General features: G+C 56.5%; 1 protein-coding gene across 12 annotated transcripts in view; it reads right to left on the bottom strand.

The window, feature by feature from the left end:
• The window catches only part of CCDC57 (coiled-coil domain containing 57), a 120966-nt gene extending 101425 nt beyond the window's left edge, over positions 1–19541 (bottom strand). For 4 of the 12 annotated variants that reach the window (XR_011522774.1, XM_070559613.1, XM_070559618.1 and 1 more), the window contains exons 1-6: positions 19412–19541; positions 12719–13133; positions 10216–10324; positions 3324–3425; positions 1481–1638; positions 1250–1324 (exon numbers count right to left, since the gene is read on the bottom strand). Coding sequence is in view for 10 of the 12 variants with exons in the window: in XM_070559613.1 (XP_070415714.1) it covers positions 1250–1324; positions 1481–1638; positions 3324–3425; positions 10216–10324; positions 12719–13125 (851 nt within the window). In the remaining 2 variants the exon portion in view is untranslated. Of the gene's footprint in view, positions 1–1249; positions 1325–1480; positions 1639–3323; positions 3426–10215; positions 10325–12718; positions 13134–15649; positions 15670–18764; positions 19389–19411 lie in introns of those variants that run through there. The other 8 variants (XR_011522773.1, XM_070559612.1, XM_070559617.1 and 5 more) reach the window with 4 other exon arrangements.
• Between the last annotated feature and the right edge of the window lie 7784 nt (positions 19542–27325).

Raw genomic sequence — 27325 nt, 5'->3', positions numbered from 1 at the left:
CTAGTTTACTCCTCACATGTAAACACTGACTGAGCAAGTCTTAGATGCCAGGCTCTGGGCCCATGAAGTAAGCAGCCCCCGCACCACCGGCCTGGGGTGGTCCAGGCGCGGCCACATTCTGCCACGACCTGCTCATGCGCCCACATGTCCACTCAACCTCAGTCTCACCATCTGGGGCTGAGAACACTGACGCTCACCCTCACGAGTGCTGGTCAGCGTGCCAGCCCTGGGAGGCACTCCCACGTGCTGGCCGCCAGCTGAGGGCACAACCCCTCTCTCCACTGCCAATGGGCACCAATCCAGCAGTCTGGAAAGCAGTTTCCAACTACACATCTGATTACAGTGGAAAGGCAGTAAACAGACCCATTTTTAAAAGTTTTTCTTCTCAATTTGTACATATTGCACAAACATCATGTCAACACAACAAAAGATATAAGAAAAACGACCCTGATGCACCACCATCACCCGTCTCCATTACATGGTGTCTTCTTGATCATCATGCATGCATTTTACATGTAGCCACAGTGACGCTGCTCCAGAAAAGAAATGGCAACTGAAGCGGATGGACGCTGCCCCTCTCGGGTTCCCCAGGGCCCACCTATCCGCAGGCCTGGGTTCCCCCAACTGAAGGCACTCCCCCACACCCACCTGGCCTCGCTTTCCCCACCCCATGAAGCCTGCCCTGGCCTTTCTCAAGCCCCCACTGCACCTGACAGCCTCACACATCTCAGTTGAGGGGGGTACTCTCTGATAGCTTTCTCAGGGTCTCTGCCCAGGGGCTGCCACCCTGCCTACATGCTGGGGGCCCCATGACACCCAGCAGTGCCCAGGACACAGACAACTCGCCATGTCCCTGCCAGGTACACATCCCCACTGAGGGATGACACATGCATTTCCACAGGAAGAGGTGGCTCTGGAGAACCCAGAGAGCATAGAGCCAGGAGGGTCGAAGGATTTGGCCACAGTCATTTAAAACGAAGGTGACCGTAACACCAAAGCAGCACTTGTTGCTGCCATCTAACACTGATAAACTGGTTAATAACACTTTTAAGTTTCAAAACACTAAAAAGCCTAAATATTAGAGAACATTCTGCACGGAGCACAATGGCGGATCCAAAGCAGTGAGTCTGCAGGCCAGGCGGGCCCCTGGTTGGTGGGACCCTCTGCCCTGGACCGTATACTCGCCGTCCTCGGCCAGGTCTCCCTCCCGTCCCAGGGGCCACTGACATCAGGAGCCAGAAATACTCACTTCCTCCTAAACATCTCCTCCTCTTTTTTCCTGGTCAGCTGCACAGAGCAAAGTTTACCCTCTAAGTCTTCAATCCTAAAAACAAATATTTGTGGAAAAAGCGGGTAAGGGACTACAGCAAAGCCAGCCTGACACAAATAAGCCAAGACAGGCAGAAACCTCCAGACTTAGAGTCCAAACTGCATGGCACATAGCTTCCACCACCCAAGAGAGACGGGGCAGGCTCCGCACCGGGCATCCCTCACTGCGGCAAGCTCCCTGAGCTCTTGGTCTCTGCACTGCAGCCTTCGCTCCAGCTCCGAGCTGGCCATCTCAGCACTCTGTAGAGACTCTGCAGCCTTTGCTCCAGCTTCTTTCAGAGCCACAAGCTCTTTGTTCAATAGTTTAACCTTTGAGAGAGCAAAAGAATTCAAAACGAGGATATAACTGGAACAAACTAGGGGTCAGAGGTGAGCATGACCCTTTCATCAGCACCGGGAGGGAAGAAAAATGAGAACTCAAGAAGCAATAACACAGAGAGAACGTCCTCACATTCTGCCACGGTGAACACTCCCAGGAGACCCTCGACCAGGAGACACGCTACCCACTCGACAGCCCGTGTGGAGCTGAGACTATCACTCTGACAGACCAATGGAACTCCATTCGGCTCTGGGCACAGGGTGGAATATCGTGTAAATACTGGACTCACACATTCGGGTGGAGGTTGTGAGAATGTGCCTTCCTGCTGAGCAACCCCACTCAGATCAACTTTTAAATAACCTCAGTTATCTCAAAAGGCCTCAGTTCCTCGACTGCACAATATGGTGACAGTAATGGCCACTGCACCCAAATCAGTTCCTACTGATTTGTGTAAGCCATGAGGCCCTGGAGGGGTCACTGTTCAGGGGTTTGTAACCAACTCCCACAGCAGACGGAGGAGCCCCACCTGCCCCTGCTGCCCTCCTCTGACAGGACTGCCCGCCATGCTGCGGAGCACAGGGTGGCCCTGCACATCCTGCCTGCCCTCTCTCCCCTGGTGCTTAGAAGTGCCCAAAGTGGCCTGGTGAGGGTCACTGTGGGGCAGCCCCAGCCTTGAGGTCCAATGCCTGCTGGCCCTGGCTCACAAGGGTCAGCATTCCTCCAGGGTTGGAGTCAGGGGGACCCAGGCAGAGGGGCAGGACTTGGGCCAGTATTCCTGGGAGAATGGTGTCTGTGCCAGGAGGTGAGATTGGGGGTGGGGGTTGCCTGGCCTGGGCTCCAGCCATACAAAACTGCCAGGGGCCCCGGGGCCCCCAGCTGGCCCAGTGCTGCCCCTTGGACTCCAGCACTGTGGGGAGACTTAAGGCCTGGGGCACAGGCCCTTGCTGACCACTACGGCAGGGTTTCTATCTTACTAATAGCCGCTGTACGCCAGCCCAGGGGTAACCAGTAGGGGCCAGCAGAGCCAGGCGAGGCATCACCCTCCACTTCCTCATCCCCCTGCACAATCGCAGCTTCCCTCAAGGCTGGTCATCGCCTCAGTGCTAAAGATCAGGCGTACAAGCTCCTCACACATGCCCTGGCCATGTCAGGGCTGGTGCTTCAGAGACCCCATGTTCACCCAAGAGTTCACAGAGGCCCCAGCTAGCACCAAGGCTGGCAGCACGAGCTTCAGGCAGACCACTGACCCCCCGAGTCTGGCCTCCTCTGCTGTAAATGGGGAACACCCAGCACCTCCTCACAGGCCCATTCCAAGCGCTCACGGTAGGACACAGGCCAAGGACAGCATTTGCAGAGCCCCTCGCATCTCGGCCAGGATCAGGGTGGCAGTTTATCCTGGGGAAGGCACTTCCGCAAGGTCAGGGTAACTGCACCCAGAGCAGTGGCACCAGCAGTGGTTGGGCAGAGTGATGGTCACTCCTGAGTGGGGCAAGTGGTGGGCGCCATGGTGGACGCTGATTTCCCCTGGCGCCCCCGGCTCCATGCGGTGGAGGCCTTGGTCCACGTGCAGAGGAGGAGGCCTCTGTGTGAACCCTAACTCACAGTTCAGAAGCTGCCTCACACTCAAGAGGAGCTTCCCTCTTCTGATGAGGAAACTGTCACAGTCCCCCATTACCTTGAGCTCGTGCATTAAGACCAAGTTGCTCATGCCATCGGCGCGCAGGCGGAATTCATGCTCCCTCTTTTGCGTTTCGCATTCAAACTCCAGCAGCAGCTCCTGGAACAGAAAGGGCTCAGGGTGAAAGGTAGACAGTGAGGACCCAGCAGAGACCCACCACGCATGACCAACAAGTGAATGGTCAGGAAGCAGAGGTCCCTGAAGGAGGGAGCCCGTCACAGACCCTGGAGAAGCGAGTCGGAGAAGACGACAGAGTCGACAGCAGGACCCGCCATCTGTAATATCTGCACAAATGTCATCGGAGGGCTCACCGCAGCCAGAGTTTACCCCAACAACGTGGATCAGCCTATTTCTCCCTCTAGCCAGGTCAGTTTCTGCTCTGCACAGAGTGAGCCACTGGGCATGGACAGTTGGAGAGCTGCTGAAGGATTTACAACGAGAAACATGAGGCCCCGGGAGCCCCTTCCCCAGCCCCTGCCCTGACCACCCACTTTTAACGCTTTTCCTGTTGCTTCCCTCTATGTCTCTAAATAACACGCTGGCGCCACCATTTCCTGTGTCAGTGTTCTGAGCTATCTGCTGGGTCCTTGCTACAACAGGCAACAGTTGAGCAGCCCATACCTCCCAGTGTGGCCATCCTGGCTCTGTTACACCTGGCTCTGTAAAGACATACGTCTTGCGAGCTTCACCCACAGGATGAATCGAAAAGCCAAAAGTTGATAAATCATTAGGACGATAAAATGATTCACTGCTCACCCAATAGTCAACAATGGTCACAGTTCACGTCTTGCACAGCTCCTTGTTTCTCCTGTTCTGAATTACTCTCCTCTCTCTCTTTTTTTCTAATTTTATTTTTTTCCTTTTTCTCCTCGAAGCCCCCCAGTACATAGTTGTATGTTATTCGTTGTGGGTCTTTCTAGTTGTGGCATGTGGGATGCTGCCTCAGCGTGGTTTGATGAGCAGTGCCATGTCCGCGCCCAGGATTCGAACCAACGAAACAGTGAGCCACCTGCAGCGGAGCGCGCAAACTTAACCACTCGGCCACTGGGCCAGCCCCTCTCCTCTCTCTCTTTACTTCTGTCTCTCTCTATCTGCCTGCCTCTCTGTCTGTCTCTGCTTATCTGTCTATCTCTGCCTGCCTGTCTGTCTCTCTGCCTATCTCTGTCTCTCTGTCTGCCTCTGTCCCTGCCTGTCTGTCTCCACCTGTCTGTCTGTCTGTCTGGTCTGTGTCTCTGCCTGTCTGCCTGCCTGTCTCATGTGTCGGTGGGTCTGTCTGGTCTGTCTGCCTGCCTATCTGCCTGTCTCTGCCTGTCTGTCTCCCTGTCTGTCTGGTCTGTCTGCTGTCTGCCTGTCTCTCTGTCAGCCTCGGCCCCTCACGTTTCCTTAGTGTGTCCACTTCCCAGGATGCAGCCCACAGCACAAACCTTCCTTCTCCTGCAGTGCTATCCTGCTGGGCCCTCGGTCTCCATGTTCCAGTCTGGCTTCTCCCTGGGCTAATGCATAGCTGTACCCCAGAACTTCCCTCCACAGTTCCCCCATGCAGGCCCCGGCATTCCTCGAGGCCGTCTTCCTCTGTTGGTTTACTCCTGCACGGAAGAGCCTCCTTCCTCTGTCTCCAAGGTCCCATCAAGGGGAGAGTGAGCCCGACGACATAGCCCTCTCTGAGGGGGATGGAGCCAGGAGCCCAGCCCCTCTGGCCTCTCTGCCCTGCCTCTCTCAGGCTCCCTGGCTCCCGCCTCCACATGGAGCTCACAGGGAGGCCTGAGGCTGCCAGCCAGCCACCCAATCTTGGGGACAGGGTGCCCGCTCAGGTGGGCAACTGCACACCTGCCCAGTGATAAATGCATGGCTGGCTCTCTCCCATTCTCTGAAGGTCGAGTGGGGGCCTCAGAAACACTGTGCAGAAGTACAACTGAAAACACACATTTACTGTTTTCATCCTTTGAGAAGCAAAATGAAGTATAAGGGGTCACATAAGTAACGCCATCTGGAACCACAATATGAAAATCATTGACATTCATTCCTCCTATGGCGTTACAAAATATTGAAGCATTCGGTTTCTGTTCAAAGTTCTGCAGGCTGTGGCCAGCAGGGGGAAGGAAGCCATCACGCAGGTGGAGCCCGGGCCCCTGACTGGCAGGTACATCTAACCAGGAACAAGAAGCCCTCGCCCTCGCACTGCACTGCTGCATCCATGTCCACTCCCAGTCCCACCTCACCCTAGAGATGTAGGGCTCTGCCTGCCTCGGGCTACCGTGATCCCTTGCTCCTGGGCACCCCTCTCCTGCTAGGCCCCCCACCTGCCTGCGCCCTGCAGTCCTCTGGCCGACATCCCCTGCCTCCCCAGTCCTTGTGTTCAAGACTCAGCCTGGAAAGCTCCTCTGTCTATACTCGCCCTCTGGTGATGTCCCAGGCTCCCAGCTCTGTACCCCGTGACTCCCTGGACCTGCGGCAGGCAAAGTTTCCTCTTGCCCAACACGCCTTCCCACAAGTCCAGGAGCCACCTCCCACACAGCCTGACCAACCGCCCTCCCCATCCTCCCCACACAGTTCCCCGGCTCAATACACGGAAAGTCACCTGCCAGGCACTCAGCCCCAACTGGGTATGTCCTAGGCACCTGCCTCTCTTGCCCCATCAGATCCATCAGCGTGTCCATGGGCCCCGCCGGATAGGTGTGTCCAAAACCGGCCCACTTCCCCCCAGGTCCTAGGCCCCACCTCTCACTTGAAGCGGCAGCAGCCTCCTCACGGTCTCCCTGCTGCCCCGGCCCCACAGTCTGTCCTCAGTGCAGCCGCAGATGATCTTCTCAAAACTCAACTCAGCTCACAGTGCCTCTCCTCCAAGCCCCTAAGCGTTCCTCATCTCACGTGGAGCCAAGGTTCACCCTTATGAGGGCCTGTGAGCCCTACTCAGCTGCCCCTGCCTAGGCCCCCTTGAACTTGAATGCTGGCCCAAGGCTCCCCAAGCACACAGGTGCCTGCCACTCCCTCCCACACCCCTCACCACCTGCAGACTTCACCCACATGTCCTCTTCTCAGGGCGCCACGTTGACCACCTTATTTAACAGGTCAGCCCCACCCACCCTGCCTCCCTTTGTCACTCAGGTGACAACGCTCTTGGGATGCTGCAGCTAGAGACTGTCCTGTTTAGGTGTCAACTGTGCTAGCTCGCCCCCGGGGCAGCCAGGTCCTAATGCCAGGGACTGCAAGGGTGCCAGCCACGTGCCTCGTGTTCAAAAAGTATTTCTGAGATGAAGAAATGAATTAACTAATCATTCCATTTCTCCTCCAATGCCTTCTACTCGTGTGACTGCTAACCAGCACGGAAGAAGCTTTCCTTAAGTCCACAGTCTACAACTCACAGCTCTAATAAGAGTTAACCAGACTAACTCAGTTCGCACTATCTTATGTTTCATCTTTCAAGAGAAAAATCATTATCACCACTGAATCAGTTTTACCTCTGGCAAGTCGATAACGGACACAAAGATCTTCGGAAACAAAGGACAGGAACCTGGCCCAAGGAAATCACGAAGCCAATGCACACTGAAGACCCTGCTTTGAGCTCTGACAGAGTAAGAGGAGGATGGCAGGGAAGGATTAAGCAAAAGCACACTGCACCCGAGAACCGTCAGGGCTCCAACTGTTCCGGAACCCACCAGACAAAGCCCACCCAGGTTTCTGGCAGCAGCCCTCGGTAGAACACCAATGCTGGAGGGTTTAAACATCAAGTTTCCTTCCTCCCAGAGACTCTGGTGCCACTTGAGGAGACTCCTCACTACTCAGATAAGTCACAACTGACTTCCCTTGATCACCCAGCTCAGGCCCCGCCTCACTGCTCTAATGACTCTAAGCTGTTTCCAAAAGTCACACCTGCCCACAATGACCAAAGTTGTTTGGTCCCCAAGAATCCCCACAGAAAACCCTCTGTAGGAAATTTCAAGAGCTCTAAAGGATGTTCTGAGTGATGGCAGCATCACAGACAACGAACTTTGAGCTTCCAGCGGGGAAGGAAGGGGTGATACGCTATGGGATGCTAAGCCTGGGCATCGGCGGGGCCTCTGCCTCTGCCGGCCACGGTTGGCAGACACAGCCACGCGTGAAAGTGCAGTCAGAAGGACAGTCGTGTCCACCGGCACCTTTCCATCCTGACTGGCCCTGCGCCTCACAGGACACCATCCTGTCTAGGGCGCTGGTGCTGTGCTGCGGGACGGTGGGCCAGGCAGTCAGGCCTACTCTGCCAGCATGACAAGTCTGTCCTTGAGAACTGCAGACCCCAGCACAGGCACACCGTACACATCTGCCCCGTGACACCTTCACCGAGAGACAAGGGGACAAGCTCAGAGCTCAGCGGCTCTCAGCGGCACCCTGAGAAGGGGCAGACAGGGACACAGCACAGGCTGACTTCTCAATCCAGCTCCTTGTCCGACATCGTGGACATGAGTCTAAAAATAAGGTGTGAGTAGTTATCCAGGGGCAGGGTAACAGTGGCTAAGAGTTCACACACTAGAGATGTCTTGGACTCAAATTAGAGCTCTGCCACTTATTAAGGGGATCTTGGGCAGGTTAGCTAATGTCTCTGGACCTCAGTTCCGCATCTGTAAAATGCAGATCAAAACTGTCTCTGTTGTGAGGGGCAGAGAAAGTCACACACGTGCATGTGGAGGCAGTTTCCATGAACACTGGCTGTTGCTATGACAACATGAGCTCAGCACATCCTGGAAGGAGACGAAGGGGACCTCGTCACCCTGGCACCTGCACCCACACAGCCCACATCCCCCTTGTACCCACACAGCTTGTCACTACTGTACACATGCAGCCCACATCACTCCTGCAAATATGCAGCCCACGTCACAACTGCACACAAACAGCCCACGTCCCCCTGCACCCATGCAGCCCGTCACCTTTGCACACATGCAAACCATGTCCCCCTGCACCCATGAAGCCTGTCACCCCTGCACACACACACAGACCACATCCCCCTGCACCCGTGAAGCCTGTCACCCCTGCACACACACAGCCCACATCACCCCTGCACATGCACAGCCCACATCACCCCTACACAGACACAGCCCACGTCACCCCTGCACATGCAGACCACGTCACTCCTGCACAGGCACAGCCCATGTCACCCCTACATAGACATAGCTCACATTACCCCTGCACATGCAGACCATGTCACTCCTGCACAGACACAGCCCACGTCACCCCTACACAGACACAGCCCACGTCACCCCTGCACATGCAGACCACGTCACTCCTGCACAGGCACAGCCCATGTCACCCCTACATAGACATAGCTCACATTACCCCTGCACATGCAGACCATGTCACTCCTGCACAGACACAGCCCACGTCACCCCTACACAGACACAGCCCACGTCACCCCTGCACATGCAGACCACGTCACTCCTGCACAGGCACAGCCCACGTCACCCCTACACAGACACAGCCCACGTCACCCCTGCACATGCAGACCATGTCACTCCTGCACAGGCACAGCCCATGTCACCCCTACATAGACATAGCTCACATCACCCCTGCACATGCAGACCACGTCACCCCTGCACATGCACAGCCCACATCACCCCTACACAGACACAGTTCACGTCACCCCTGCACATGCAGACCACGTCACTCCTGCACAGGCACAGCCCACATCACCCCTACACAGACACAGCCCACGTCACCCCTGCACATGCAGACCACGTCACTCCTGCACAGGCACAGCCCACGTCACCCCTACACAGACACAGTTCACGTTACCCCTGCACATGCAGACCACGTCACCCCTACACAGACACAGCCCACGTCACCCCTACACAGACACAGCCCACGTCACCCCTGCACATGCAGACCACGTCACTCCTGCACAGGCACAGCCCATGTCACCCCTACATAGACATAGCTCACATCACCCCTGCACATGCAGACCACGTCACCCCTGCACAGACACAGTTCACGTCACTCCTACACAGACACAGTTCACGTCACCCCTGCACATGCAGCCCACGTCACCCCTGCACAGGCACAGCCCACGTCACCCCTGCACATGCAGACCACGTCACTCCTGCACAGGCACAGCCCATGTCACCCCTGCACATGCAGACCATCACCCTACACACACGCAGACTACATCTCTTCTGCACCCATGAAGCCCACATCACCTCTGCACATACGCAGCCTGTCACCCCTGCACACATGCAGCCAGTCACCCCGCACAGACGCAGCCCTACAACACCCCTGCACACACAAAGCCCCACGTCACCCCTGCATACATGCAGCCCATGTCACCCCTGCACTCAAGCAGCCCATCATTTTTGCACACACGCAGACCACATCATCCCCCCCACACACAGCTCTGACAGATGTGGACTCTAGCCATAATGTGGAGGAAATCCTTTGACCAAACCCCAACACAGCAGAGACACTCAGAAGTGTAGGCTGAGTTTCAGTGACACTGAGGGGAAATTTTGGTGACAGGTTTAAGTGTCACCTGTCAGCTGACACATCTATATTTAAACTTATGATTACATCTTGTTTTGTTGAAGGAAATACACTTATCACAACTTGAGTTCCCAGCTCTTTCTACAGGCAATAACTCAAATTTTAACTTTGTAATACTTTTTCCTAAAATAAATAAGGGAGGAAGTGTTTATTCATTTCGGAGAAAAGAAGACACTGTGGGAATTACTCCAGAGGAAGATCAGACCTCCCCCTCATCCTTCTCCCCAGACCATCACAGAACGGAAACCTGCCCCAAGAGTTTCACTTTGATCACGTGGATACCATACAGGCAACAAAACAGTCTTCTCCTTACCGGGGGCCACTGCTTTCAGGGTGGGCGGGCAGGACAGGCAGCTGAGAAGGGGCTCAACTCTGCACACCATACCTGCCTCTGCAGAGCAAGTTCACCATCAAGCTCCTCGAGCCTTCTCTCCAGCTTCCATTTCAGGTTTTCATACTGTTCCCGCTGATGGTCGATCTCACTGTTCTTGTCACTACATATAAAACGCAGCATTAAGAAAAGCTATACAGAATAGTCACCATCAGACACACGTGGTGCAGGTAAACTTCACAAACACGAACTGGCACTTTGCTTCTGTGGGGTGGCTTCCACCAGACCCGGGGGCAGCAACACTTCCCCCCACCTGGACCTGTGTGCTGCACCTGGACAGGTGACTGCTTGCAAAAGACTACAGGAAATGGGATCCAGAGACTCCCCACAGAATTCCCAAAGTATCCAGGATACAATGCAAAGTCAGCGGTTACTCCAAGAACCAGGAAAATCTCACTTGATTGAGAAAAGACCGTCAAGAGATGCCAACACCAAGATGACACAGATGTTGGAATAAGGATCTTATAGTGCCACCATAAAACTGCTTCCACAGGCCATTTAGTATACTCTAAACAAATGGGAAAGGGAAACTCTCAGCAAAGAAAACATGACAAAGAATTACACAGAAATCTGAGAACTGCAAAGTACAATAACCAAAACAAAAGGCTCACTGGATGGGCTCAATGGCAGGAGAAGACAGTACAGAAAAGAATCAGAGAACTGGAAGACAGCACTGTAGAAATTACCCTGAATATTATCAAAATAACAGAGAGAAACAGACAGAAAAAGAAAGCACACTGAGCCTCGGGAACCCGTGGGACAATAACAAAAGATGTAACGTTCACGTCACTGGAGTCCCAGAACAGAAGGAAGAAGAGGGTGGGGCTGAAAAGGTATTTGAAGAAATAACAGCTGAAAATGTCCCAAACTTGGCAAAAAGAATGGGGAGACACTTCACAAAACAACACAGAGCACTTTAAAGGTGCTTTCAACACTCAAAAATGGCCGGGAAGGAAAATCAGTATTTCCATGGAGGGCAACTCGGCCACACGTGTCGCTGTGCTAAATGCACCTGCCTTGGAGCCCCAAGTGCATCACAGTGCAATTCTGAGCAGCGGAGTCTGGGAGAGCCCAGTCATCAATGTCCATACTGCAGGTGAGACGTCATCGAGACCCTTCCCCACTCCGAGAGGGGTCAACCTTGGTTAAACTCTACAGCCCTCTCCCAGGCCCCCGGGGTGGTGGTATGGGGTGTGAACAACATTACAAGCCGCACTGTTCACGTAAGTGACATGCTCACTCGCACACTGCCTCCTCCTTCAGGACTGGGAGAACCTGTAGAAGGACCACAAACATCTTGAGCTTCCCTGGGACAAACTCCTGGGACTGGTGTATCTGCGGCAGAGACCCTGGAAGCTATACCTGTGCATCTTTACAGGAGATGTGGGCCGTCGGGCCTGGGGCTTCTGAGCCGGGGGGCCCTGCACCCACAGATGTGGGTCTCCTCTCCTCGTCCCTGAGCTGCCACAGAAAGCCACCTGCTGCAGAGGGGCACCTGCTGCTATCCCGCCAGCAGCTCTGCACCCGTCTGAGGGAGCAGGCCCAGCACAGGCAACAGAGGGCCAGACAGTCACTCAAAAGGATGTGGCGGAACTCAACACAGGACACGCAGAAGAGGTGCCACAAATAGCAGGGAGGCCATTGTGAACAGTGTGTCCAGGACACCTCCACTCAAGTATAAGACATGACGTCTCCCGGGGAAAACACACCAGACCCCTCAGGTAGTTTGTACTTTTTGCCTCACCATCTTCTGGGTGAAAAGACTTTCTACCAAGAGAACACATTACCTTTGTGATTTTAAAAAAGTACTTAAATGCTGTTTACCTTGGGAAAATACATAATGACATGGAAAACTCTTCAAGATCTTATCAAGTGAAAACAGAACATGCAGGACGAATGCTCTGGCTGTGACATGCAAGGACACACACATCACACGCGCAGAGAACAAACCCTGCCAAGACGCACTCGGTTCACCTGATAAGGGAAACACACACTCTGAAATCAGGGGAAGAGGAAGCACCAGATTTGCACACGAACCTGTCTTACCTTTCTTTCCTACTGTCTCATCAAAATTCCCACTACCATGGTTGCTGAGCAGAGCCGAGGAGGAGGCTGTGACACGTGAGCCAGTTCCCAGAGGCCCAGCCAACAGGACCCTCTGACCAGAGCCTCAGGTTCTTAGTTGACTTGCCTCAAGACAGCTCACTTAGTTTTGAAATTAATATATATTTCACATCAATAAAATAATTATAAACTCAAATATGTTTTATTACAATGCTATAGATTTGGAATTCATGGAAAAAGTTCCAAATATTTCAACCACTCTCCAATAATTCCAGCTGCATCGGAATCCAGAAAAAGATACCAAGGCATTGTCTTGTCTACCTTCATTCAGTAAATACTGACTCAGGGTGGGCGCCCAGGTAGCACAGGGGAGCGGCAGGTGCATGGAGGCTGCCAGCACCCTGGGGGAGAGCGGAGTCTGGCCGCCCTTTACCTGTGGACCCGCTCCAGCTCCAGGCGATGTTCCTGCAACCTCAGCTGGTACTGCTGCTGCGCGTCCTCCAGCCTCCTGGCCTCAGTCGCAAGCGCCTGCCTCAACTTGGCCACCTCGATCTTCAGCTCGCTCACCTCGGCCTGCCTGGCCTCCTCCAGCCCTCGGGCCTGGGCGAACGCAGCGTCATAGCGCTCCAGCTCGCGGTCCCGCTCCTCCAGCACCTGCAAGTTGTAGACAAAGTCCTCCTGCAGGCGCTGCAGCTTCCCTTGTGCCTCCTCCAGCCGGCTCTGCACCTCCTGCACAGCTGCCTCCTGCAGTTGGGAGCGCTGGGCCTGCAGTGCTCTCCACTCCTCCTCCTTGCGAACCAGCAGCTCCTCCAGGGCCTGCTCCGAGGGCAGAGGCAGCATTGCAGCAGCTGCAGCAAAGAGAAGGTGGGCATCAGGCTCAGCGGTAGTCAGGGCCTCGCCATCCTCCCACAAGGCCCACCTCAGATCCCCACCTACAGCGACTGCTGTCACGAAAGCAGGGGTAGGGTCTGGGCCAGGCACCAGCTGTCTGGTCACACTGTGAATTCAGGAGAGCCACAAGGTGGCTCCCTCGGCCCAGGCCCCGAGGGTTCCTTCTGCCCTATCCTCACCTGACAGCAGAGGGGACAGGCAGTAAAGCCAGGATCCTGCAGGATGAAGAGGAAGGAACCAGAGGAAACACTGCTACCTACAAGCTCGGTTCCTTACAAGATATATGAGGCGCTCTCCCCATTCTGCAGATGAGAAAACTAAGACTGCTAAGTAGCTGAGCTAGACCTGGACAGCGGGCGGCCCTTGAGAGCCAAGCCCCTTCCCACCCCAGGCTCCTCCTCTGCAGCCAGAACTCAGTCTCCTGGAGATTCACTACCCAGGAGCAGCTTCCTTTGCTCTCTTCTTTCCAATCCATCATGGGCTGACATTTTTGGAAAACACAATATAATAAAGTGCTAAGAAAAAATGAAATAAAGACCCAAACACACACAAGTCCAATTTTCTAATTATTAGATTCAACAGCATAAAAATACTTTGTGAAACTGCTAACAAGTGTCTAAAAACCTCTTATTCCCCATGTGTCTGCCGAGGACGGGCCACAGGGGGGTGGGGCGGTGGGGAGGGGGCTGGGGAGGGCTGCTCCTCGCCAGGGCAAGCTAGAGACATCATCATCACTGTCCCAGTCTTGTCACCTGGCAGAGAAGGGGTGGATTCTGACACGCAAAACTGCTCAGGGGGGCCTCCAAGGATGGAGAGATGCAAATTGGCCCAAGGTCGTGGGTGCTGGGTTGCCCACACAACAGGTCCAGAGGGGCGCAGGCTGTGCTGAGAGCCCGTCACCACCCAGGGGTCAGACGGCGGTGTGGGAATGATGCCCTTCTCTGAGAACGCCCAGCACCCCACCCTCTCATCGCCAGCCCTCGCTCTTTAGCTCAGTCACCCTGATCTACGATAACTTGATCTTTAAGTGTGTCCATGGATGCATCAATGAATTACAGAGAAACTGAGGGCATCGACTTTAAAAGCTTGGAATTCAGTAAAAATGGGAGTTACTGGCTTCAAATTCAGTCAGTTGCCAAGTATTTTCCCAAGCAGACGGTCAAGGAGCCCCCTAAGTGTGTCCTGAGGTCACCTCAGACCCTGTTCTCTCCCCTAATCCCTGGCACACAGAAGCTGACAAGTGTTTGCTTCACTCGTGAGCAAACCCTTATATTCTGTTATAGTGCTGGTCATCTTAACCAGGAAATGCGATTCTAGGTAATGTAATCCTCACAGACACAGTAAGAATTCCTAAATTCACTCATTTACTCATTTCACAAGTATTTCTTTAGCACTCACTAGAGGTAAGTGCTGTTCTGCCTGCTAAGGACAGACAGCTGAGGTCCCTGCACTGCCGGGCTGACATCCTTGCTGGGACAAGACAGAAGCATGGGAACAAAAGGGCAGAGGAGGTGACTCCCCACATCAAGAGTGGCCGGGGGCGGCATGGGGCTGCTCTGGACACATGGACGGGGGCGGGAGGCCCCGGCCCAGAGGGAGGGGCAGGAAGGGGCTCTGCCTAGTCTTCAGGACGTTCACGCGTCCTGCTCTACCTGGGCCCCCTGCGCTGACTTCAGGGCGCCTGGGACCACTGGGAAACCAGGATTACGTCAGGTCAGGCTGGCCACAAAGCTCAGGGAAAGCCCCGGTGTGCAATAACGAGGCCACACAGCGACCTCCACAGTCAGGGTCCACCCACACTAACTGGACATCTAATGGCTGCCCCAGCCCCCATGCACAAACTCAGCCGACCACCGGCAGAGCTGCGTGCGTGAGGAGCTGGTGTAAGGCCTAGTGAGCCTAGTGAGTTCCGGGGCCTGACACAGTCTCATCAACAGAAACCGACACACAAATGGGCAACCCACATGCCTGCACACACTCACAGGGCAAGAATCAGGATTTGAGCAAGCACACAACATTAAACGATGCCGATGCTGCTGTGATCTTAGACTAAGTGCCCGCGAGTCCTCTCTATGGTTCTCTACAGAGAGCACACGAACATCTGCGGGGTCAGCGGCCTCCCCTCCTCTGAGCACCGCTCATTAGTGCCCTGTCCTGTGCAGGCACCCTGCCACATCTCTTAAATGCATCGGTCACACAGCCACCCACGGGAGTTGCTCCTCTAGTACAGACATCTGATCACATGATACTGTGCCCGTGGCTCCCAACCATTAGCAAGATGAAGTTCAACCTGTTTGGAACAGTAACAAAGACCCATAAGACGGGGCCTGGCCCTCGTGGCCCACCACAGCTCCCTCTGGATGTCTAGCCGCTCCCCAGAGAGAAACCAGCTTCTACCGTGTACCCCAGAGTCCACTGCACTCAGGACCCCAAAGGTAAACCCCCGATTGCTGCATGCTCCTTTCCTTCTTACCTCGTCACAAAACAGGCTGCCCTGCTTCTGCATAAACCTCACCAGAGGACGATCCTAAGAGCCCCGAGGCTGAGATCAAACAGCTTTAACATCACACACTCAAAATCCCATCCAATCTGTCTGTCAGCCAGCAGATGTCCCCAGGAAGCATCCGGTTTTCAGGAGGGACCACAGGAAACTTCCGGGGAAACTGTAGAGATCTCCAGGGAGACAAGGGACCCCTGTCAACTCAGCTCTGCCCACGGCATTCACAGTCTTCTAGGAGGATCCGTGGGGTCAGAAGACCTGCTGCCCCGGCAGGGGAAGGGCCAGGAGTGCGCTAGGTGATCTCATCACTTTGATTTTCTCATTTGGAAAATACTGAGCTTTCCAACTCTTTCTGTATCTAAGGAAGATGTCTACCTACCAGGCCTGAAAAGCACTTGGAAATCCCTGGGTCCTGGGAAGAAGGAAACAACTCCTTGTGAAAGCCAAGGTGTCCCACACACGGAAAACTGGCAGCTTGCAGGCCCTAACAGACACTGGCAGCAGAGGCCCCACCTGGAAGACCACCTCAGCCACCAATTAGTCTGAATGTGCCCCTGGCGTGAAGATGATGCCGGCAACGACACAGGGGAGTGTGTCACTCGCCCTCACTCGCCCAGGCCTCACCCTGAGCACAGGCCCCAGCCTCCTCCGAGGCAAAGGGAGCGACGCCCAGGGTGGGATGCTCCACACGCAGAGCGCAGTAAGAAAGAGCCTCCAAAGACATCGCTTCCACCTCGTGACGGACTCCCAGTGATCTCTCCACAAATCACAACAGGGCCAAAGACTGCCAGAGCTGCAAGGATGACCCTCAACAGCCGGCATCCTGGTTAGAGGAAGGACTTCCAGACGAAGGATGAGTCCCAAGGAAGTATGAAAGGAGCGACGTGGAAGAGAAAGAACTTCCCAAACACAGTGGGCTCTGCAGATGGGCTGGCCTTGCCCTGCTGGCACCCCCATCTCTCCAGCAGCTGGCTGCAGTGACCACACCCCAGACAGACAGGGAAGGAGCACGTGAGGATGACTCTGCCCACCCCCATCTCAGCCCTCGCCAAGACGACCAGATTATCAGAGTAAAACACGGCACAGTCAGAGGCAAATCCAAAGGTCCCCGGATCAGCAGAGGTGACAGCGAAATTAATCACACTTCTGCTCGGCTGACCACAAATAGGGAGCAATCTGTTTCAGAATAAACATTTCACAAGTACTTAATTGGAAAAGCATCGCATGACCTCCATAAAACAAAAGCGGTCGCAGACTCCAAAAGTTACACAACAGGACCATCCGTACAGAGTAAAAGTCAGTCACTAGACCCTAACGAACAAGCCAATTAGGCACACCAGCTGGTCAGAGGGACATCAAAAGGGGGGCGTTTCTTTTCATCTCCTTCCCCGGAAGGATGCAGCCCCAGATACGTTTGGCTTTCCACTCGCCACTAGGAGGACGAACCCCATCACTCCAATGAACAGGAACCTAAATCTACCTCGGTCAGGAACGTTGTCTTGTTGCTGCTCTGCAAATATATTTAATGAGCTGTATTTACAAAATATTTTCATGGACTTGAAGGAAAGTCCAGAGGCGGCTCATCTGCTCTGCACTCAGGACAGGGAACTCGATGCTGGCACCCTCTGGAATCCCTCGCAAGCCGTGAGAGCTAAACTCAGCCATGTCACCTTCATGCAGGGCTAGGGAGTGAAAATGACAGGCCATGGCCCCAAGGCTCTTTTCCATACTTCACTGACTGTCAAGCAGGATCCACAACCATTTGTGAAACCTGAAGTGAGAGAGCTGAGCAGAGAGATCACAGTCCCAGTACTGGCACCTGCTGGGCTGAGGGCGCCTCTCCAGGGAGGGCCTGCAGTGCCTTTGTATTTGAGTTTACATCCACCAAATCCCCTTCCCCCGCCCCAGAGAAAGGGAGTAAATGAGAAATGAAATGGAAGAGAAGTTGAATAGTCTTGTAGTTAAGAGCTTAGACTCTGCTGACTTTCACAACCACAGAAATGTTTCTTCCACATACGGAAACTGAAAATCAACAAAGACAAAACGAAATATAAGCAGAAACAAGTGAACCTAACTTATTACAAATGAATAACACAAATGCACTAAAGCAACTCCGTCAAACAGCATTTTGACTACATATTCCAAGGATAAAAACAAAACAACTGCATGCAAATACTGTAGTCTAGTTGGTAGATTAGCTTTTCACAGAAAGGTGGATTGGCAATTCTGAGACTACTGTATGCGTAGTCCTGGATTGAGCAATAAGTCAATATATTGAGGAAAATGGGAGCCAGATTCCGAGAGGAAAAGCACTCTAGACTGAACCCTGTGGTAATAGATTGGAATTGCAGGCGTCACTATAAACTGTCTCTCTTTCTCTCTCTCTCTCTATACAAACTCTGTAAACAGTTTTTAAGATACATACACGGATATGCAGATCTAGAAACGCATACCAATGTATGTGGTGTACACAAATACACATTTCCTAGCTCTGCTCACTGAGAAAGCCAAAAAGCAAAGACACTCCAGTAGCAATGAGCATACCTGCACCCACATTTGCTTTCTAAACACCACCTTCTACACTAAAAGGAACCAGCACTCCTTAGAGAATGGCTGATTCTCGGCTGGGTTGAGGAAACCACAGGGTGAGCCTGGAGCATCTTGTGGTGCCAGAAAGCAAGGAAGTGCTCAAAAAGGTTGGGGACACGGAAGCCAAACCCACTTGAAGGGGCTCCTAATGCCCAAATCTGGACAATCAGAGCAACAAGAGACAATAGCAAAGGATTATAAACACAAACCTATGGAATAAAAATATAGTATCTATACTGACATAAATAACTGAATAAACAGAAAAACCAGGAGGTTCTTTCTTACAGAAGAATTCCAACTAATCAATGTAGAAGGAATAACAGACGTGGAAAAATCCCCATTCAGCAACCATGACATCCATCATTGTTTCAGAAAACACTCACTTGTGGATGCTAAAATTAGGGAGAGGCTAATTAGTATGGTCAGAAGCGAGGTACTTCCATAGGCTCAAGTATCTCCCCACCACACAGTTACTACTTCCAAAGGGGAAAACGGTTACCCCAGGATGCAGACGCCCCCCACGGCGCCGGGGGACCAAAGCCCGCCCGAGACAGCTGCACCACGTGCCGGGCCGGCGGCCGCTTCCCACCCACGGCGCAGCGAGCGCGAGTCCTCGGGAGGAAACAGCGGCGTTCCACAGCACGCGGGCTCGCGGAAGCCAGGGAGACGGAGGACGTGCCCCGGACGACAGGCGCGAGAAGACACGCGGGCCTGCCCGGGTCCGGGGAGCACAGTCCCCGCCGCCGGCCGCGCCTCCACAGCCCCGGACGGCGCCCGGCTCGCGTCAGCGACGGCCCCCTCGTTCCCCGGAGGCGCGCGCTCTGGGGAGCTCGCCAGGGCGCTGGGGAAGGCTCTGCGGCCTTTCCGCACGCGCCCCACCACCACAGACACCCGGCACCGCGGACCACACCGCGGGCGCAGGCCGTCCGCAGCCCGCGCCGCCCGGCCTCAGCGCCCGTTCCGCCGCCCGGCGGGACGCTGGCGACGGGGCGCCGGGACGGCCGCGCTCGGGTCGCCCGGGGGGCAGGCGCGCGTCCGCCCGGGAGCCCATTCGGCGGGGCCGGGAGGCCTCGGGTCGGCCCCGGGGGGCGCCCGAGGGGCCGCGAACCCAAGGCCCGCCGCCCGGCCCGAGCCCCCGCGCCTCACCCGGGACGCGCTCCGAGCGCCGCGGGCCTGCCGCGTTGCCATGGCGACCTGAGTCCGTCGCAGTGCTCGGTGCGGCGCTCCGGGCCCGCCGGCCGGAAACGCGAGCCCCGGCGTGGGGTTCCGGGCCCGCCCCGTGCGCCGGCACAGAGTGGCGCGTGGGGGTCCCCGGCCCCCCGACTCCGGGCGGGGGTCAGCCGAGTGAGACGGGCCGCAGGCCATCGCGGAGGGGCTGGGCGGAGGGCAGACGGCCGAGGCCGCCCGGTGCGACGGCCTTCCCTCGCCCGGCTGGGCTCCCCGAGCGCGCCCATCTGGTGGCCCCGACGTTGACTTGAGCCCGGGCGGGGGCTGCGCGTGGGGAGGAGGCGGCCCGGGGACGCACCTGGGGCGGCTGCGACTGCACGGGAGGCGTGGGAGGGGGCCCGGGGCTGCACGTGGGGGGCCGGCTGCAATTGGGGGGCTACAGGGGGCGTAGGGGTGCCAGGGCTGCGTGTAGGGCAGGCGGCTCTGCACCGGGCGTGGAGCGCAGTTCCGCGGGGCGAACGCGCGAGCCCGGAGAGATGCCGTGGACCGCGTGCATCCTCCAGCAGAGACAGGGCGCGGGGCGGGTCCCCTGGTGCGACGGGAAGCAGCGCTCGGACGGGTGGGGCTGCCGCGGGCTGGCTCTGGGTGCCCCGGGAGGCTCTTGCTCTGGGCGCTGCTGCACGGTGTTGGTGTGTGAGAATTCATCCGTTTGTCTGCACTCATAACCTGTGCGCTTTTGTGTTTCTGTTTTCGATTACAAGTTAAAAAGAGAAACAAAACCTCCTTTGCAGGCAGCCTGCCTCACACAGGCAGCAAGCAAACCTTTCGCCAAGGTCCCCACCCCATGCTTTGGGTCGCCCTCCAGCCGGCTCTGAGCGGCATGACAACAAGTGGAGATAAAATACTGCTCAGCCCATCTGGCTGGTGGCACCACAGGGCTCCAATTAGTGATGGGCACAGAGGCTGGGGGACACAGTCTTCCCCCATGCCCTTGGTCCGGCCCTTCCTGTCCTCTGTGTTTTCCCCACCCGGATGGCATGCCTGCTGCCCAAGCTGGTCCTGCCTGTGCTGGATAAACGTCTCACCCAATTAGTGGGAAGAAAGGTTCTGCTTTAGGAGGTGGCTGCTAGAGGGAGGTCAGTCCTTCAAGCCTCCTGGATAATGGCACAGACACCACGTGAAAATAGCCACGCCCTGCTGGAGGAGCCCGGAGGTCCCCGAGAACTTGAACCCACATCCCACAGGCCCTGGGCACCCTCGCTGCCTCCAGACCAGGGTAACCTGCTGTGGCAGAGCTGGGGTTCAAATCCCAGCTCCCCTCCTGCCGTATTAGCGCTTTCCAGGACTCGATTTGGTTCTCCATAAAATGGGCAAACAAGTTCCCTTCCCCGTTGTCTTGAGGATTAGAAACACCATGTGAATGACGGGTGCTGGTTCAGCCCCAGTGAAGGGGCTTGGTGGTGTGTCTCTAAACCAAAAGGACGAATAGGTCACACCCTCTTCAATGAGGACAGATCCTAACAATGTATGTGAGCTGTGTACTGCACCATCCCTGGCCCCTGACCTTGACCCAGAGCCAACCCTAACCCACCCGACCCCAACCCTGACCCTAGTGCTAACCCCGAGGGCATCCCCAGACTCAGCATGGCCTTGCTTCCCGCGGGAGGGGCCAGCTCCTACCTCTGTTTCCTGGTGACATGTGTCTTCCAGGCCCCTCCTCCAGTCTCCCAACAACCCCAGAACTTCTTACCCTCTCACCTGAGCCCCAGCTAAGGCTTGCAGGATGCCAGGCCCAGAGAGGTGCCTTACTCACTGTCCCCCCACATCACAGCCAGCAAAATGGTGGAGGCTGCCAGGGGCCCAGGCGCTCGCCACCCTGTGAGGGGCCTCGTCACCCCTGGCCAGCCCCCACTGCCCCTCTGAGATCTTCAAACTTATCCACTCGGCCTCCCTGGGACTCCTTCTCCGTGCCCCACACCCCAGGAGCCCAACACATGCCTGTGGGAGGACAAAGGGATGTCCTGGATGCCAGTCAGGCCTGCAGAGCCCCTTGGCGCCTGCCATCTTTGCCCCCATCTTACTGCCCCGTCTCTGTGGTGCCCACCCCCCAGCTCAGGCCCCTCACTGCCTCATCCCCTCACTCATCTGACCAGCATTTAGTGACCATCCAGCTAGCACCCGCCGCCCTCCAGGAGCTCCTGCCTCCTGGGCCCACCAGGGCTGGCATCAACACACAGCAGCCCAAGTGGCCCCTGGGCCCAGCCTGCTCGACGGTCTCCCTACCTGCGTCTCTGCTCACCTCACTGACGCTCTCACCTAGCTCCCTGCCCGGTCTCCTCACAAGTCAGGCCAGACCCCACATTCTCCCAGACCGTCTCCCCTGACCTGTCCACCATCCTGCTGGTCAGACCAGACTCGCAACCTTCCCTCCCCTCCCCCACCCAGAATGCCCTCTGCCCACCCTGCAAGGCAGTCCCCAGCCACCATGAGAGCCCCCCGTGTCAGCTCCCCACAGGCCACCCTGTGGTCACCCCACCACAGATGCACAAACAGAGCATTGGAAGCTGAGGGAGCCTGCCCGGTCCCTGGCGAGCTGCACAGCCAGGATCTGACTGTCCCTGTGCCCTGGCACACAGTCGGAGCTCGGTAAATGCTTGTGGGGTGAGAACATTGGAGGGACGCTGAAGGGTGGCGAGGGGCTGGCGCTGGACCTTCCCCCCAGAGCCAGCAGGCTCTGAGGGGCCCGGCTTCCTGGAGTGTCTCATGTCACATGGGATGGCCCCCTCCATGTCACACGGACCTCCCACAGCCACCCTTTGGGGTGGTTCTAGAACCCTCCCCACTTTATAAATGATGAAACCAAGGCCAGAGGGGCTCAGGAGCGGGCCAAGGCTGCACAGCCCAGGCAGAGCTTGGGCCATCCTGCTTGCGTCATTGCCCCCAGGGCCTCGCCCTGCCTGGCCCAGAGCAGACATCAACCCTGGGTGGTGGGCTGGCTTCATCCGAGAGTGGCGTAAACCAGAAGGGGCCACTCAAAGGGCTGGGCTTGGGCTGTGGGTCCTGGATCCCGGAATAGAGCCTGACCGCGATAGCCACCAAGTGACCACTGGATGAGCAGCCTGGCCTGGCAGCTGGATGCCCTCCCACGGCAGTGCCCCCAGGGGACGCAGGGAGCATCAGGGGCTGCCTGAGGAGGCCCCAGTTCTGACCACTGATGACTCCAGGTCCTTCCTCCGATTTTTGGCTGTGGGGCTCATGGTGCTGGGAGCTGACCTCACAGTGGGACCCCTCTTGCAGGCCTCTCATGGGGTCCCAAAAGCACAGGGAAGTAGGGTGGGGCCGGCCTGGGCGCCAACCTTTGGGGCCTTGAGAAGTCACGTCCTCCTCGGCTTGGGAAAATGCCCCTGGTGGCCTGCTGCAGCAACTTCTCCACCTGCCCCCAGGCCCCAGAGGCAGGAAAGGCAGGGCTGCCACCTGCTGCCTGGGCCCCTGCCTGTGAGGACACCTCCAGAATGGGGTGGGCAAATTCCCTCGCAGGGTCCTGGGGAGAGGAGGACCCAGATAGGGAGTTCAGTGGAGTCCTTCACCCCCCTAGTGTGGCCCTGAATAGCCAGCCAGGTCTTCCCTGCCCTCAAGAACAAGGGGATGCCCTGTGAACCAGGAGGCAAGCTGGAGCAGGGGAGGGCATCCTCATGGTCCTGAAACCAAGAAGGGACTCTGGTGGGAAGGACAGGGCTCCTGGAAGGGACAAGGGGACCAGGGAGGCCAACGCTGCCATTTCCCAGAGGTCAAGGCCCAGAGGCAGAGGTAGGGATCCTGGTAAGCCGCAGACAGAGAGGGATGTCCCTCACGAGGCCAGCGTGAAAGTGGCATACCACCCAATGGGTGGGCACCAAGCTCCAGGTTGGCCCCTAGGACGTCTTGACAAGAGGCTGCCATCTGTCCATCTTCCTTTACTCTCTAGCCCACTGCACAGACGGCAGCCTGTGACCAAGAGCTAGTTCCAGGGGGCTGGGGGCACCCCAGGGGACTCGTGGCATGTTCATACCGAAACAGAATCCTCAGAGAACATGATGTCCAGCCTCTGGGAGGACAACGAGGAAACCAAGGTGAGAGAGCCAAGGGGCTCAAGGGGTGGTTCCACTGGGCTCACAGCGCTGAGTCACTGGGCCAGGCCAGACAGGGGAGGATGCGGTCAGCACAGGGAAGTTGAGCAAGGCCTCGCCCTCCACAGGCTGGAAGAGATGCTAGAGCTTCACACGCAGCCCAGCCCCACTCCCTCAGCCTCTTCAGTGGCTCCCAGGCTGGGCCCCTGCCCAAGGCCTGGCCACTGTCCTCTTGCCCTCCATTCTGGTCTGGTGAAGGCCAAGAGTGGACTGCCTGAGATGCCCATCCTCCTCCTCAGGAGAACTTTCTGGCACCTCCGTGTGCCAGGTAGGGGCTGGGGTCATGACCTCCGTCCGCTGGAGCTGAGATGTTCCAGGTTGAGATTAAGAGGGATCTGGGGGGCGCTGTCACTCCAGGTACCACCAAGGAAAGAGGTGGCCCATGTAGGCCGAGCTCCATCACTGGAGGGCAGAATCAAGGGAGGAGGTGGTCCCAACCTGGGTCAGACCTCAGCAGGTACACAGAGCCTGAGGAGCATAAGGTGTGAGAGAGGCACCCAAAGCAAGGTCAGGTACAGAGCGTGTGGGTAGTGCCACCTTAGCTGGGCCCCCAGGGAGCCCAGCTGAGCAAGTGAGACCTGAATAATGTCCAAGGAAGAGAGGACAGAGGCCTGGCCGGGGCGCTGGCCAACAGGGGTGGTGCAGGAGGCTCCCTCCTCCACCACGTGGGGAATGGGCTGCAGGACCAGAGACCAGGCCACGGATGCAGGTGCCCTGGGGCCAGGCTGGGGGTTCCAGCGAAGGGAGGTGCTGTTTCCTGAGCATCCCTCACTCACCTGCATTCACCCAGCGCCCACTCTGGTCCAGGAGCTGTTCCAGGCACTAGGGTGAGCAACAGCTCTCCCAGCCTTGGGGGGCCACGGCCCAGGGCACGAGGAGCTGCAGGACTTGCCCCGGTCTGGATATGGAAGCGAGGGAAGAGTGATACCTGGAGAGGCCCAGGGAGCAGAGGGCTATGGGATCGGTGGGGGCACAGGAGGGAGCTCGGCGTGGACCAAAGAACATAGAGGGGTCCTCGGGGGAACCTGGGCCAAGGGGCATTGAGGGGTCCTCAGGGGAGCCAGTGCATAGATGGTCTTGAGGGCCCTGAGAAGGGACAGGGCCACTCCTAGACAAGTCTGGACAGAGAGAAGAGGGGTGAGGACTGGGCCCCCGAAACGTGGGGTTGGGAGGTATAGAGAAGCCCTCAGAGCTGCAGGCAGACCAGGCAGAGGAGACCTAGAGTTCTGGGAATGCCCATGGGGAGCAATGGGGCATCACCTGGTCACAGGTGTGTGACCTGAGGCCTGGGAAGTGGCCCCTGAATTTGCGGGTCAGGCCGGAGGCCTGGACAGGGAGTGTGGGGTAGCGTGTGTCTGCCAGGCGCCCCCCCGGGGGGGGTACCTAACTGAGTGAGGGTCTGTGCAGTGTTGGGCTCAGAGAGCCTCCTCAGCTCTCCTCCACCCACAATGGGGTGCTGTGCCTCACCTGGGGAGAAGGAACGGTCGCAGGTGTGGCTCGGCCACCCTCAGGCTGTGCACGGGCCACCAGAGTAGGCCACAGCCTGCAGAGGTTGTGGAGCTGCCAGCTCTGTTCCGGAGCCCCGTCTCAGGAGGCTGCGGATGCTGGGGGCCAGGCCCGGCCAGCAGAGGGGCGCCCACTACCAGCCCTCGGTGGTGCTTCTGGCCATCAGTTCTCCGAGGGCAGCATCCTGGGTCCCTGCCTGGCCACTCCACCACTCCTTAGTGACATCTCACTCAGGCCAGGGCTGGGGGCAAACAGTGGCAGGTGAGGTGGATGGGGCACAGGGAGGTGAGTTCCACAGCCACTGCCCCTGGGCCAGTGGGACACAGAGGGAGGACAGGCCTGTGGGCAGCAGAGGAGCTGTCCATTGGGTGCCTGGCTGGGGGGCCTCCAGGAGGAGGGGAAGGAGCGACAAGCAGCAGGGACCAGAGGGACCAAGGCTGGAAGGGCCACCTGTGGGGCCTGGAGGGCAAAGGTCCGGGAGGACCAGGGGGAAGGGGGAGTGTGGACACAGGGGGCAAAGAGGGAGGCGAGGGGCTCCAGCCAGTGGGAAGCACCAAGTGACAGTTCCAACCCTGACTTACGTTCCCCATGTCCTAGTCCCTTCCCCGGGCAGACCCAGGGCCTAGAGGGCCCTAAGGAGGGACACAGGGAGTCCTGACACCCCTCCTGCCCCCAGCCCACAGCTCAGGATGGGGCAGGGATGGCAGAGCGCTGTTGGTCACCCATGGACGAAGAGCAGGTAGGGTGGAGCCAGAGGGAGGGAAAGCCTCTGGGGAGCGGACCCAAAGGGCCTGAGGGCAGCAGGCAGGGGCAAGGGGAGCCCAAATGCTCGGGACCACTGCCTGTCCAGCCTCCAGGCCACAAGGCTGGGCTGAGAGGGGAGGGCTCACCAGCCCAGCCTGATCCCAGGAGAGATGGGTCTCTCCGATGGCCTGGCCTGGCTTGCCCAGGTCAGGCCAGCCCCACGGAGCCAATGGCCTCCAGTGCAGCTGAGGCTCCAGGCACCCCACAGCCCTTCATGCCAGGGAGGACTGCTCCTCCCCTGGTGCCAGGCAACCCTGCCTCCTGCTCTGTGCCCATCACTAAGGCCTCCAGCCCGAGGCTGGTGATCTGCCCACTGAGGCTCGAGTGCTGTGGGGGCAAGGGGCTGGGGCAGGGCTTTGCTGCCCCAGGAATAGGATGGGGAGACCCAAGGCAGCCTCAGGCCCCACAGGGAGGCCCCTGCCCAGCGGCGCCTGCTCCAGCTTAAACATGGGAGCAGGCTGATCACATGCACGTATTCTTATAATTCTGAAAGTAACAGATCCAGTGGTGCTGGGACAACTGGATGTCCATGTGCAAAAGAGCAGTCAGATCCCCATCTCACACCATATGCAAAAATCAACGACCTAAACATAAGAGCTAAAACAGTAAAACTCTTAGAAGAAAACGTTGGGGTAAGTCTCCACGGTCATGCGTCATTAGATATGATGCCAAAAACACAGCAAGTAGAGAAACCACAATAGAACTTTTGTGCATCAAAGGATGGTACAGGAGAGTGAAAAGACAACCCATGAAACGGGAGAAAATGTTTGCAGAGCATCTATCTGATAAGGGTCCACAACATATAAAGAACTCTTAAAACTCAACAGTAAAAGGCAAACAACCCAATTTAAAAATGAGTAAAGGACTTGAATAGACATTTCTCCAAGAAGATACACAAGTGGCCAACAAGCCCATGAAAAGATGCTCCTGGTCATTAGTCATCAGAGACATGCAGATCAAAACCACAATATGATTCCACTTCACACGGACTAGGATGGCTTTCATGTTAAAAAAAATGGAAAATAACAAGTGTTGGCCAGGACGTAGAGAAATAGGAACCCTTGTGCACCGCTGGTGGGAATGTAAAGTGGCGCTGCTGCCGTGGAAGACAGCTTGGCAGTTGGTGCCTCAAAAAGTTAAACAGAGAAGTATCACATGATCAGGCAATTCCACTCCCAGGTCTACACCCAAGAGAAACAAAAACATACGTCCCCACAGAAATTTTACAGGAATGTTCATAGCAGCATTATTTGTAATAGCCAAAAGGTGAAAACGACCCAAATGTCCATCAACACATGAATGGGGGATCAAAGATGGTCCGTGCACACCGTGGCATATTATTCAGTCACAAACAGGAGTGGAGTCATAAAGGCTACCACACGACGAACCTTGGAAAGGCTGTGCTAAGTGAAAGAAG

This window comes from Equus przewalskii, chromosome 10, assembly GCF_037783145.1.
Source record: "Equus przewalskii isolate Varuska chromosome 10, EquPr2, whole genome shotgun sequence".
Lineage (NCBI taxonomy): Eukaryota > Metazoa > Chordata > Mammalia > Perissodactyla > Equidae > Equus > Equus przewalskii.
This window is presented reverse-complemented; position numbering and strand designations above follow the sequence as displayed.